Raw genomic sequence first — 14586 nt, 5'->3', positions numbered from 1 at the left:
TCCTAGCACCCCACCCTGGCTCTCTTCTCAGACCTACCTCTAGATAGACTTCCACAACATTTCCTTTTATTTTAGAATAGACTCCACACATAACATCCTAGTCAAAGATCTACTCACGAAATCATTTTTATGTAATGTATAATAGGTGGTTTATAACTAGAGTTGTTAGCATAAAATCCCCGAACTGGCCTAAATTCCCTTGTACAGTAACCCATACATCTTTGGTAAGAAAGAAAATCTATGTATTTATAGTTGCCCCAACTGTAATCAATAAAATAACATGCACAAATTTATCAGTAACATGGACAATTGATAGAAATTAAACTGTTTTCTCAACCTTATAAGAATGCACACAAAAAGAAAATGCAAATTTTTGCTACATATTATGACTTACAGTATGCAGAAAGTCAGACATCTAGTCCAACCTCCCTCTCAAAGAAGTTTCTAGTCTTCACTTGAGTAACTCTACAAGGGACTTATTACCTCCTAACATACACTATTTCATAAAAATTCCCTTGAAGTCATAGCTATTCCTCTTTCAACATTACAATATGAAATCCTACACTTGCTCATGTCCTTTTAAATGGAGTTTTGTTTTAAAACAAATCAGAATACAGTTCTTTACACCATTTTGAGAGTGTAGTCTTCTTTGTAAAGAACTCTGAACAGAGCAGACCCTTTAAGACGGGGTGTGACTTCATACTTCTAACTGGGACATCTTGTAGAATTAGGTTGAAGTTAAGCAGATACACATTCTCTGTCACTCATTCAACACTACAACCTCCAGGGCTGGTTCAGCCTTGAATAAATGTATGTGGTACTAATTGCTGTGTCTGACAACTGTTGATGAAGTGATACAGTCATCCCCATGACCTCTCACTCCTCTCCCCTAGATTCCTCTTGCTTTTCTGCTCTCTTTCTCCTCCACTTTGTCTACTCCCTCACTCCCCTCTTCATGTCCTTCTTTCCTTTTTTGTCCATGTTCTTTGTAGACACTTTGTGACCGAAGTGGTTATGTTGCCCTTTTGGCATTCAGGACCAAAGAGGTTGCTGCTCCCTAATTTACTATACTGATGAGCCACAGTTCTCCTTTGATGAATTCTGTGTGAATTCATTTAAAGTTTAGGTTAAACACAACTATTACAGAGAAATAAAGGCAACTGGTCTCCAGTGTAAAAAAAGTTAAATTAGAATAGAAATTAAACCCAATCTATAAATTAAATCCATAAAATTAGAAATCTATGTAAAGGAAAAAAATTATGTGGCAAATATACTGAAAACAAAATAGTCCCTAGTATTCAAGGATACTTTGCTAATAAAGAAAGCTAAAGTACATTTAAAAAAATATTTTTATTAACATATATTATTTGCCCCAGGGGTACAGATCTGTGAATCATCAGGCTTACACATTTCACAGCACTCACCATAGCACATATCCTCCCCAATGTCCATAAGACAACCACTCTCTCCCTACTCCTCCACCCCCCCAGCAACCCTCAGTAACGTACATTTTTAAAGTTAAGAAGAACAACACATGATTCTACATAAGCCAGGACCTATGTATCCAGTTTAAAATACATAAAGAGAAACATCTGACTCAACTTCAAAAATAATATCTAGACTGGTAGAAGAATATCAAACTGCCTCAAAGCTGTATATGAGTACCTACTATCTTTCTAATACTTACATGGAAGAGCATCACTTCTCTTCTCAGAAGGCACTTCAAAACTAACAAATGTCAGCAAAATTAAATGAATTCCTATTAATGACTTTAGTTGGGACATTAAATATTATTTATATATATATATAACCAAATGTTTCACCTCCATTTCAAAAAAGACTATTGCAAGGATGTCCTTAAAACTGTCTGAAATACGTATGAATTGTAGCTGCTTCGCAGAGGTCCTTTTTTAGTACAACAGTACAGGAGGCAATTTTTGAGGCAGGGAGTAAGAGCTTTTAAGGTAATTCCTGGTGACAGAGGAAGAGTAATGAACAGTGGAGGTAAAGGTGGTAAAAGGTGGCTTATGGTCTTGCTGAGATCAGAATCAGGAAATAAGAAAGTCATGAGTAATTTGAGGAACTGAGGAGAATAACAGAACAGGAAGGGCTATGGCTGAATAACAACACTGTAAAAAGAAATTAACAAATGAGTAATATTTTCCTACCAAATCTTACTTTACAACAAAAATGTAAAGGACTAAGTACCCTGTATTCAGTGTCTTCTCTTACGTAAGAAAAAAATAGTATATAATAAAAATATGTTGCAAAGGAGAAAAGGAAAATAGAGAAATTAGTCCATGTAATTCTCACAAGAAAGTTCAGAATAACAAGAACACAGAATTTAAGTTATCAGTAGAACCATAAAGGGGAGTAACAGCTTAAAAATTTAACAAAAGAAAAACACCAAAGAAATAAGCCTCCTAATGAAAAATAAACAAACATGAATCCAGGCAAAAGCAGATGATTTTTAAAAATTAACAAAACACATACCCTATCATTAAAATAATGAAAACTTTGCAGAAATGTTGTTTTGATTAAAATACGAGAGTATCTGGAAAGTTTATGTTTACAATTAGCAATTTGAGATGACATACATCACAGATACGCTTTCATCCAATGAAAGAAGTATAGAGCATACTTACAATTGAATCACTTACAATTATTTTTGAAAATTCAAGAACTGGAGAGATACCAGAAGACTGGAAAAAAGCAAGTGTGGTACTGATCTTCCATAAAAGTAAGGAAAAGAGAGAATAGAAAGTTACTTTACCAATGCTGTGAGTCTGACATCAATAATTAAGTAAAGGAATAATAAGAGAAAAATCTCTAACTATTCAGAGGAAAAGTAGGTACATGAGCAGCAAATGTTAAGTTAAAAAAAAAATACTATGCCAAACTTACTGGCTTTTCTGTTCCTTAGAAATTTGTTAGCAAATTAAGTTTTTTGAGAAATGGTATCAATTTGTCTCCTTACCAAATGACTTATAAGTTGGTTTAATGATGAAAAAAGTATATTAAAGAGATCAGAAATATTAATGAGATCACAATTTTATGTGGGATATACTCATCTGTTATTTCCTGGGATTACTGAAAGTTTAGAAACATTTATAGTTTATAATCCCTATTGTCTCTGTGGTTTAACCACTTCAGCTAAAGGAAGAACAGGATTTAGAGTTCTAGGGAATTTCTCAGGGCAAGAATTTCTATTTCTAAAGAATACTCAATTCATTCAACTTCAATTCATCTGAAGTGAAGATTACCAATTTGAAACTGTCAACAAAATTGAGCCCATTACTACATGACTTCTTTCACTATAACTTCATGCTATTTTCCATTTAAGTTAATGTTCTGATAATCTAAGGCTCCAAATCAGGTTCTCTTTTATCATCATGGTGGCTATAGTTCTCTTACCAGCATGCTAGGTACCCCCAAGAATATCCTAAAAGGAAAGGTCTTTTTCTGTAGTTCTAAGCGAACAGTTCTAATACCATGGATTTGCCATGGATGCACCTTATATACTGAAAAATTTCTCAGAGTATTAGATCCTCTGCAAAACAATAAAGTTTTCTCATTTGATTATGACAAGACAGTAAGGTACACAGACACTAACCCTATTTTATAAGCATTTACCCGAATCACGAAGTGGGGGGTTTTCTTTAATTGGGATTTCAAACTATTCCTTTGACTTCAATCCGTTACACTTTTCTCTTAAATCACAGTAATATCTGAAAAGAATTCATGGCACAAGAGCACTAAAATGTAACTTAAAAACTGCCTGAAGGAGCTTGATGTAGTTAAAATGAGCGCAGCTTTAAGGTCAGACTGATCCGGTTTTAAATCCTGAATCTACAACTTCCTAACCTATATGATCTGGCCAAGCTACTTTCTCCACCACCATTTTCTCATCTAGGAATGGGAATAACAAACCACTCAAAACTTGTTGACAGATGAAAGAATATGTGTAAAGTAACACAAGGGTAAGTTTTCTACTTCCTCTTCATAATTTGCAATCATAAATAACCAGAATTCACTACTCCATCTCCCGGCCCTAAAGTAGTGCCTAATATAAAGACAGCACTCAATGACTGATGGATAAAAACAAAATTGACTAATAACCAGATAATGCCATAAAACAATTTTAAGAGATCCATAATCAATAAAAGGATAAGCATAAGTTAAACTGTACAATGTTCCTTTAAAAATGGAAAACAGGAACTTGATAAACTCTGAAGGTAATAAAATAGTAATAAAACAGGGATGAGCAATACACAAGTCATAAAATAACAGTTCCAGAAAACAGATTAGAAAAAAAATTCCATATGACATTTTCAGAAAAAGACAGAAAAAGAAATTCAGAAAAGGTAAACTGTACTGAATTATTAACTTGGTAACAAAGGGCCAACAATATAAGGAAAGTCCTTTTCTGCAATAAAATAAACTGATTTTTGAAGGTGCATCAACTCTTCAAAAATAGAATCACTTTTACCTTTAAATTTAAAAAAAATGGTTTATACATAGTATTAAGTTCCTATTTAAAAAACATAAATACTACAAATCTGAACTGCTCATATAGTTGGGAAAGAGAGTTACTTTGTCAAACAGGAATCAGATACAGATATCAGTGTCAAAATTCATGAACTTAAATCATTAACTCTAGCACAACTGCTTATTCTTCATGATCTCTTGATCCAATACTGACACTATTATGTAACCTTTGGACTTACAGAAGAAAATACTAATATTGATTCCATAAAGTTTTTTGGTTACTCAAACAACTGCACAAAAAAGGTTTGCGATTTGTACCATTTTCTATTTTTAAATCACTGATTGCTTGTCTTTCCAAAAGACTCAATTTATTTTAAAATAAAATAAAGTCATATAAAAAGTCTTGTCAAAATACAAATAAAACAAATAAAAACCTTAAGTTTATGAATAGCATAACCATATACCCTAGTTTGTCTGGAGTCATTAATGTTTATGTCTATTGTCGGAGAAAATATGCAGCCTCCCTCACTCTCAAAAGTGCTCCCCTTTGGACAATAAATTATATAGGCTCCTTCTCCATAAAAGATGTAACTAGCCTTTTAGAGATATAGATGTCTAGAAGGCATGTAAGATTGCCTCTGAAGTGTCAGAATGCAGCAACAAATTACTTAAAAAATTCTTTTAAATGAAACTTAAGTTTATAGGTTCTGAATGTCGAAAGCCAATTATAGAAAAAAGCTCTACCAGAATTCAATGAATATTAACTGTGTGCTTACATTAAGGTAAATGGACACATGAATAATATAGAAGCTACATTTTTTTTAGTTATTTTATTTATACACACAACCCACTCAAATAAAATGCAAGAAACGAAACACATGACACATATATATTAATACTGAGGACCGGGATTAAGGAAGGGGGGGCATTTGAGACAGGGACTCTTGTAATTTTTTCTTTATACATTCACTTGTCTGATTTTTAAAAGTAAGTATACAGTTATTTTAATTCATAAGCTATTATAAAAATATTTGGAAACTGAAGTTTATAAATATTTTTCAAAAGTCTTACAACTGTTTGGGCTTGCAAGATCAATCAGCTTCATTCTCTTAAAATTATCTACAAAATCCTAAAATGCCTTGAGAGTAAATTTGGCAATACAGCTGCTCAGGTACACCTTTCCAAGCAAAATGTAGCATAACATATTTATAACATCATTTACAGATAAAAAGCATAAACTTGGGGGGGAAAAACACTAAAAAATTAGCAATCAACACTACACTGGAATAAATGCCAAGAAGAAAAATAGCCAGTAAAATGAAGCAGAATACCTAACTTTTTTTTACATCCTTCCTGCCAATAACATAATAGTGATTCAACATTCAAGAAAGCAAACTCATAAAAAACAACTACATCACTCCCTCTTAACAAAGCACTCTGTGACCATGTGGTGCTGGCAATCAGCTAAAGCTTTTCTTTTCACCCACTTGGTTGGTCAGGCTACCGCACACATCTTTCTTAAAAGTCACAGGTTAACTTATTCCAAGATCTATAGAAGCTATAAGTGGCTTACTATAATGGGATGGAAAAATATACATTCTTCCTCTCTCCAACTCCAAATTACTACCTAACATTCAGTTTAACAGCATTCTGGAAAGCAAAGAAGTCTCACTACTATTAAGGATCCACCAAAAATCAAAGTTTTAGGTAAATACCAGAGATATACTCCAAGCATAACTAGGAGAAACTCATATTCAAACATATGAATCCTTAAACTAAGTATTTTAGTAGGACAGGTTTTGAAAGAACTGCAGAATTCTCTTAGCATAAAAGCTGTTAAAATTTTGATTGTGAAATGTTTTAAAAAACAAAACTTGATATATTCCTCTGACAAACCTGGATCTCTCTATATAGCAAAATAGAACACACTGAAAATTAAACACCCAAAGGGAGCTAAATGATGGAACTAGTGAGACCAACAGACAATACTAAAAGCTTAGGTCTCACAGAAACCAAACAAAATAAAACAAAACAATGCAGAATTGAAAAGGATACTCTCTAATTGATTTGACATTTATCCCTTCAAAATTATATATGCCCCAAACAGTTTCTCTATATCTGATTTTAGCTGTCAGTGAACATTACACAGAAGGAACAGGTTGAGTTTTTGCTAAACTGTTAAAAGTATAATATAAGGGCACTGGGTGGCTCAGTTGGTTGACCATCGGACTCTTGATTTTGGCTCAGGTCATGAGCCAAGTTGTGAGAAAGTCAGGCTCTGTGCTGGGTGTGGAGCCTGCTTAAGATTCTCTCTCCCTCTCCCTCTGCCACCTCCACCAGAGTGTACATAAAATTACCCTAGTTTTGTTTAATTGTGGTCAGTAATCTAAAAAGATGGTTTAAACCTAACTAGAATATATCAGGGCAGGACTTAGTGCTGTTCTCAACTGTATCCCCAAGGCCAGTGCTTGTTTTGTACTAAGTGCTCAATGAAAATTTTGTAAATTAATCAATTAAGGAATTCTGAAATGTGCCTACCTGCTAGCATTTAAGCATAAAGTAATCAAAGAAATTATAATTGAGTGTATTCATGAAAAAAGCATAAACAACTCATTTACCCTAAAGGATTTATTATATTACAAGTACAGATGCTGATTTTCTTATGGCCAATTACAAATTTTTAAGTAAAAAAAGAAATCAAGTAAAAGGTAGGATACTATATTGTACAGGCAGTACAAGAAGCAAGACCAGGCAATGACAATTGACTTGTCCCTCTAAAAACTCATTCTTCTCAAGTCAATTCCTCTCATGAGCACTTTTACACATGCAGGTTCACCTCAACTTTTAAAAGTCTGTGTTACCACTTTCCTTTTACTAAAGATCTTCATCAGTACCTGTTTTCACTAACCAAAAGAAATCTGGAGAGGATATCTGCTTTTTACTAAAAGAAAGGGGGGTGGGGGTGCAAAAAGAAAAAAAAAAAAAAGCATTCAGCATTTGTTTTGCAACAAGTTGTTATAGAGGTAGAGTACCACAAGCAAGAGTGGCACCACCAAGCTCCTTCTCTGGAAATTACACACAGCATCTCCACCATAAGCTACCACAGCTTTGAACTTTGTGAGCACTTGTACTTTATCTTAATTTTTTGTGTATCGGTTAGCAAGACATCCTAAGGTGTCAGAGAAGCCCAAGAGGTTATTTTTAGGGCCTGGGAAGGTTCAAAAATCTTTTCATATAAATTAATGGTAACTGCTTCTTCGCTTTATACCATTTTGACTTAGGAAAGGTTTCACAGGAACGCTCTACTTTCGAATAGCAGGGGAAACCTGTACTGCTGCTCTGGGGCTGGAATTCAGTGTTACAATAATGATTTATTCATTGGGTATCTCTTTTGACTATTGCACTGTGCTGGATGCTTTGGGGATGCCAAGACAAAGCAGCTATAGACTATACCCTAGGAGTTTCAAATCTCTAAGAGAAGATAAAATATCTGTCTAAAAATAACTGATTCAAGCATGGTAAAATAAGAGTTATAAGAAAAGTACTAAGAGAACAGAGGGCAAAGTTGAAGGGATGAGAAAGGTTTCAGAGAGGCTTCACTGTGAAGTACAAGATGTGGACAGAGATGTAAAGGAAAAGTATTACAGCAGTGGACAGAGGCTGGAAACAGCATAATGAAATAGAATAGTTCAACTTCTCTTTAATGAAGTGGCCACAGAAATGAGAGCAGGGTTAGGTAAACTAACAAGGGATGCTGAGGTACCCAGGAAATAGGAACAGCAGGAATCCTTCACCATTCTAAGCCTGGAGGAAAAGAAAGGAAACTGTTAGGGTGGACCACCTGGAGGTACTCAAAGGACACTCTAGTTATAGTATGTAGCCACTGCTCAACACACATCAAAACAGAGGACCAAGAGGAATAAATACCCCAAGAGTTCTCTCATTTCTTCCTTCCATCTTCTGTAACTGCCTCCCATTGGCTAACCCCAACCAGAATCCAAAGGAGAAAAAGCTTCAGGTGACATGGCTATAAAGGTTAGGCTCCTGGAGCAAAGAGCAAAGAAGGGCAAAGAATGATCTGCAGGAAAATGGAGAATAACCAGAAAAGGCATACTCGCAGGCTAAGGGTTAGTATAAGCGCAAAGAGGCTAGAAAGCAGAAGGAAGCCAAATGAGGAACGATATCCTCCACAAAAAGATGGTTATTTTTCATATCCAGATGCTGACTCTGAAAGGAAATAAAAATTAGTGGCTGAACTGGAAAAATAACTAAGGTGTGGGGAGAGAGGAGAGCAATGGATGGAGAGCAGCAGCAAAGTAGCACCCAGGTTCTCCCTAGAGTCAAAAAGCAAGAATTACTGGGCTCTAATCCTAGTTATTCTGGTCTCTCACTGTGTGACCTTGGGCAAGTCACTTCTCTGAGACTGTTTTCTCCACTATAAAAATAGATAGAGGTTAGGGGTGTCTGGGTGGCTCAGTTAGTTAAGTGCCTGCCTTCAGCTCAGGTCATGATCCTGGAATCCCAGGATTGGGCCCTGTGTCCCTGCATAGCAGGGAGTCATCTTCTCTCCTCAACCTCAAATAAATAAATAAAATCTTAAAAAGAAAAATTGGTAGAGGTTATATTAAACTTTAAGATCCTTCCAATTCTAGGAGTCTGTGAAGCCAGTATCTCCAGGTAAATAACCATGTTCCTCAGGTGAGTAAATACCTTAGCACATTTGAAAAACCGGAGTCCACTCCTTTAATAAAAGTAGTAATTTCATTTAAATAAAGACAATAAGAACTTACAGGTTCCAACTGAAGCCAAGTCCTGCACAGTAAGACAAAGAATGTTAACACAAGCAAACTCTTATCATTTAGTGTAACCTTGAAACTGAGTGAGAAATATCACTACAATGAGATTTTAAAATATGTTCTGGAATGCAGAGAATGCAAAGAAACAAACCAAGTAAGCAGGATAACTTGAATGAAGTGGCACATTTTGGAAAAAACAAAACTGGGTGCCTGGTAAATACAGCAAAGAAGCGAAGTTCTTAGAGGTATCTCCAGAAATAAATGAATTCCAATGTAAAAGGACAAGTCTGTTTCTGTCTCTCTCTCTCTCTCACACACACACCCCCCCCAACCATTCCTTCATGACACAAATATCCACTGAATATCTGTTATGTGCCAAGTACTGCCATGGTCTTCAAAGGAACAGCAAATATAATGTCATTACCTAATCTGGAATGAGCTCAAATTTCACCCCTTCCAAGCAACATGCTCTGACTTCCTAGGATACTAACTACAGTAGAACTAATTAGTGTTAGTATTCTTTAAACCATATTAGAGATCATAGAGATTGGGGGGCAGAGAGAGTTTGCCTGGGAATCTGCTCACCATTTATAATATTGTTTCTAAGCATTTTCTCCAATCCCATGTCTTAGGTGTGGCAGCAACCAGAGAGCTTGGGGCCTTAGGTTTCTTAACTCCAGTACAAGTGAGACAAAGGTCTGCAGACTAAGTACATCATTAAGTCACAAGTTTTCATCATTTAACAAGCATTCAGTGAGTACCTACTATGTGCCAAGCACTGAACTATGGACAAAAGCCCTGGAGATACAAAGATGAGCAAAGACCTCTGACCTCTAGAGGTTAGGGTATAATGCAAGAATCAGACACGTGAACAAAAAAATCTACAATACAACCTGGTGAAATGCTGTCCATAGATTAACAAAGTGTTATAGTAGCACACAAAGGTCAACAGTAACTCTAAATGGCTCTGCCTGTAGGAAAACATTAAAGAAAAAGTAACATATGAAGTGTATGTTAAATTTTGGAAGAACTGAAGGTTTATCACTTGCTAGAATTCTCAGCAATTCTAATTCCAAGCAAGAGAGTAAAGGCTGTTAAAGGACAAAGAGCTGAGAGGCTAAGTCATGTTCTACATGATTAATAGTTCATAGTGCTGGAGTGGATAGCTTGGGTACAGCACCTGCAGCTGAGTTCAGACTAGAGAGAGATACATTAGGACCAGGTTGTGAAGGGCCCTGAAGGACCTGATAGGCAGCTGACTTTGGCAAATGTATTCCAAACAGACTGTGAAGCACAGGAATGACTCAGTCTGATTTGATTGGAGATAAAGAGTATAGGTAGGAGTAAGACTAGTTAGAAGGAAAAGTCTAGGTAGAGATGATGAGGCTTGAATTAAACTATTATCACATGGGAAAAGGACAAATCAGAGATATTACTAAGGCAAATTTAACAGATCTGGTGACTGGACATGGAAAATAAGGAAGATGGAAAATAGCTTTCAATGACTAATTGCCAACATATGGTGGAACTTCAATTACTTAAAATATTTAGGGAGAGATACTTTAAATCTTTATTGAAAAATCTTCCTAAATATAATCTGTAGGCTAACCACATAATAGTAATCATTAAAACTGTCTTTTTCTATAGAATCCTCACAAACATCAGTTATCACTCCATACTACAAGGTCTAGATACTGATAAAATTTGATATATCCCAGGGGATACCCTAGAATTTGCTTTCCAGAATAAAAGCCTGATATTATCTTTCTCAGGCAATAGACTGCAAACAATGTAACTGCTTGATTTTCCAACCAACAAAATATGGCTGGATCGCAATGTTTTTTCCTGGCTGAACCAAACTTAAATTCTCTGTTCATCATCTTATCTGGGGATGTTTGAGTAGATTACTACTACTATGATTACTACTATTTTTGCACTAAAAAAATACCACCTAGAACTTAAGAAATATCAAAATGGATGTGACCGGCCTAGTATTTATTGAGGGGTAGGTACTTCAAGCATAATGCCATCTCTGTCAAAAACAAATTCAGGACATTTTGGAAACTAATCTGGTTTCTCTGTGATAATTCTTTTCATTTAAGATCTCAGACTAGAAGTCTGATTTTTGGTAGTTTCTATCTTCCCTGAGCTAGAAAAGGTGACATAGTATTTTTACTTAAGTTGCTTCTGGCTGGGCTGCACAAAAAGGAAAGTTTAAAAAAAGCTTTTAAGAAAATGAGAGATGTTGACAATATTCACTAAAGGGCTTTATCACTTAGTTCAATACAGGCAATGTTCTGAAAGATGATTCACAGACAGTGGACTAGATTTACCAATTTAAATCTCACTACAAAAACTCTTAAAACTGTGACTACATCCCTAAACTCTGCTAAAAACTAGGAGAAATAATTACTTGACTTGTTTTTAATTTCCTGAACACAGCTAAACACAATTTGACAAGCAAAACCAAATACTACTTTAAATGAGCAAAAAGTTTTCTGCTTCAATACATTTCTCACTCATAACAAAAATACTTGAAGTACAGTATGAACGCTGAAAAAACGCATGATTCAAACAGGCTTCCTATTCATTACACTCAACTTTCCACAACTGAGCTGTGCTGAGAACCTAAACCTTTCCCTCCAGTTTTTATGAGAACCTCACACTATTCCAAAGTTTTCAGTATTTTCTTGCACACGCTACTCAAGAAGCGTAAAACCACTCCCCTCCCCACACACATACTCACAAATAATAGCACCTATTATTATTACACACAAAAATACTACGCCAGGCTGGAAGAACACAGTGCCAAAAATAAAACAGAAAATGTCTGGCCTGCAACTGGAGACTATTAATGGGCAACTGGTCAAAATTAAACTTCCACATTACGGGAAAGCTTAACTTTTGTGTTTATAGCTTGAGACAGCTTTCGAAAAGGAAAGTGAGTTCCACAAAAATGACAAAAAGGGGAAGAGATGCCCTCTTCCAGTCTGGTTTGGTAGCGAATGACCTCTCGGTGAAACTGGAAGCCCCTGGCCTCACCCTCCAACCCATCTCGGCTGAAGAAGTGAGAAGAGCTCCCCAAGAAGAGAGGGCCTGGGCGGCCACGGCGTCCTACTCACCCCAGAGGGCAGCGGAAAGGAGGCAGGGAGAGAGCGACATTCGCGGCCACAGCCCCGCCGGGCCAGGCAGCAGGGACCCCGGGGACTCAGGGGTGGGGGCCGGCCCCTTTCCCAGACCCTCAGGGTCTACTCACTCCGCAAGTGGCCAGCAAGAAAGCCATTCGCCAAGGCCCCCGCCCTCTGTGCCTCCAGGGGAGGGAGTCGGGGGCCGCTTCCGAGCACCCCTTTTTTCTCCCTCAGGCCGTATCCCCCACACTGCAGTGAAGTCGATCCTCTCAGGTTCAGCCTGTCCCCCGGGACACCCCCCACCCGCCCCCACACCCTTGCCCCACCCCCAGCCTGGGCCTAGGGACCGCACCGATTGGCCGGCCCTGGCGGCTCCTGGCAAAGAAACCCCTGGCGATTGGCCATAGGTCACCTGCTGTAAAGGAGGGGAGCGATTGACGATTGGCCGTTAGGCCAATTTTGGGTGGAGAAGAGGGAGGGAGTGGGCCACCCGCGGGGGTGGGAGGGGAGCGGGAGGGGCTGGCAGCAGCGGGTGGGCCCGGGAAAGCCCAGCTTCCCCCGTCCAGATCCAACTCCGGCTCCCTCCTCAGGGAGCCCAGGGCTCACCTTGGGGGCGTGGGCTGGGCACCTAAGCCCGCACCAGGACCTAAGCTTCCGGACCTGCAGCTGCTGCCAGCCGAGCTCACGCCCTCCCCAGGAAAGGGAGGTCCTTGCTGAAGGGAGCTCTGCTTGGCTTCAGAACTTCAGCCCCGGGAACTCCCATAACGTGGCAACCGGGGAAGACGAAAAACTGCTTCACCTACACCCACCGACTTCTAATTCACTGTCCCTAAAATTCTGGCAGCTGTGGAACCAAGTTTCATCTCGATAACTGCTTTTGGTTACTTCCGGAAAGTTATTTGTGTCGAGTGGGGCGGGTATGGAGGGGAGGATACTTTATCAGTAAACAAAAGCATGGGTGCCCTGTTTTATTAATCAAGGAAACTTCGTGGGTCTGCTGTTATGCCACAGCTCCACAAGGCATGTAGGTGGCTTGTGAAGATGCCAAGTCCATATTGGCTTCGAGAAACCAAATGGCATTACTTCAAATTAGATAAAAAATTCGGGCTTAGAGGACCTTAACAGAGACTCACCCAAAATGCAGGGAATCACAGACATAAATAATTAACTTACTGCTCTGGAGAACAGTCTCTTTTTCTTTATCTTAACTATTTTTCTGGTCATTTATACATCTGCAACTCTACTAATTTCCCAAGCATCTAATTTTTGTAGCTCTATTAACTAACCCCTACAACTAGCATGGTCTGCACCGCACGGAAGGCTCAATAAATGCTTGCTGCACTCTAGGTTAAAGATACCTACAGTTTTATGTAAATTTTTTCAAAATGCCCAAGTACCAAATGCACTCTCTTCTTGCCACGTCTGCTCCTCAAAAGCGTGGCCTTCCAGTATTGCCTCTGTATCAGTAAATGAAAACCACTACTGTCCACTGTAATATGCAAACCACAAACCTAGCAGTCTGTGATGCCTCCCTCATTCCATATTCAGTCCATCTAGTTCCATCATTTTCACCTCCTCAATACATTCTCCATTCTGTCCACTTCTATTATGACCACTCAGTCATGGGTCTGGGCCTCCTGCAGTAAACTTCCCGAATCCACTCTCGTTCCTCCAATTCATTCTTAACACTAGAGCCACAGTAGTTGGTTTCCAAAGCCAATTTCATTACTCCCTCATCACACCCTACCACAACCAATTAAAGAACTTCAACTGCTTTCCACTGTGCTTAGGATACAATTCAGTCTTCAATAATGGCTTACAAAGTTTAGCCCTACTTATCCTCTAGAGCTCCTTCCACTCCATTTCCTGCACTACACACAATGACCTTTTTTCAAGTTTCTTCAATTGGCTATGGACTTCTCAACCTCAGGGCCTTGGCACAGGCTGTTATTTCTGTCTTTTACACTATTCCTTTGATACCAATCCCCTTCAGTTTACATCTATTCATCATCTTGTCCATCCCACCTATGTGAATTCTTCCTATCATATATTCTCATGGCCCCTGTCATATGTTCTCATGGCTCCTGCAATTTTTTTTTAAGATTATTTACTTATTTGAGAGAGAGACAGATAGTGACAGATAGTGAGAGAGCACAAGCATATGGGAGAGGGAA

General features: G+C 38.0%; 1 protein-coding gene across 7 annotated transcripts in view; it reads right to left on the bottom strand.

The window, feature by feature from the left end:
- The window catches only part of OSBPL9 (oxysterol binding protein like 9), a 172436-nt gene that overhangs the window by 52155 nt on the left and 105695 nt on the right, over positions 1-14586 (bottom strand). For 3 of the 7 annotated variants that reach the window (XM_032844206.1, XM_032844205.1, XM_032844207.1), the window contains exon 5: positions 2661-2729. The exons of 2 other annotated variants lie outside the window; for them this stretch is intronic. In XM_032844206.1, the coding sequence (XP_032700097.1) occupies positions 2661-2729 (69 nt within the window). Of the gene's footprint in view, positions 1-2660; positions 2730-12406; positions 12716-14586 lie in introns of those variants that run through there. 2 more of the 7 variants (XM_032844210.1, XM_032844211.1) reach the window with 2 other exon arrangements.

The sequence above is a fragment of the Lontra canadensis genome, unplaced genomic scaffold, assembly GCF_010015895.1.
Source record: "Lontra canadensis isolate GAN:19392208 unplaced genomic scaffold, GSC_riverotter_1.0 scaffold148, whole genome shotgun sequence".
NCBI classification, from domain to species: Eukaryota; Metazoa; Chordata; class Mammalia; order Carnivora; family Mustelidae; genus Lontra; species Lontra canadensis.
This window is presented reverse-complemented; position numbering and strand designations above follow the sequence as displayed.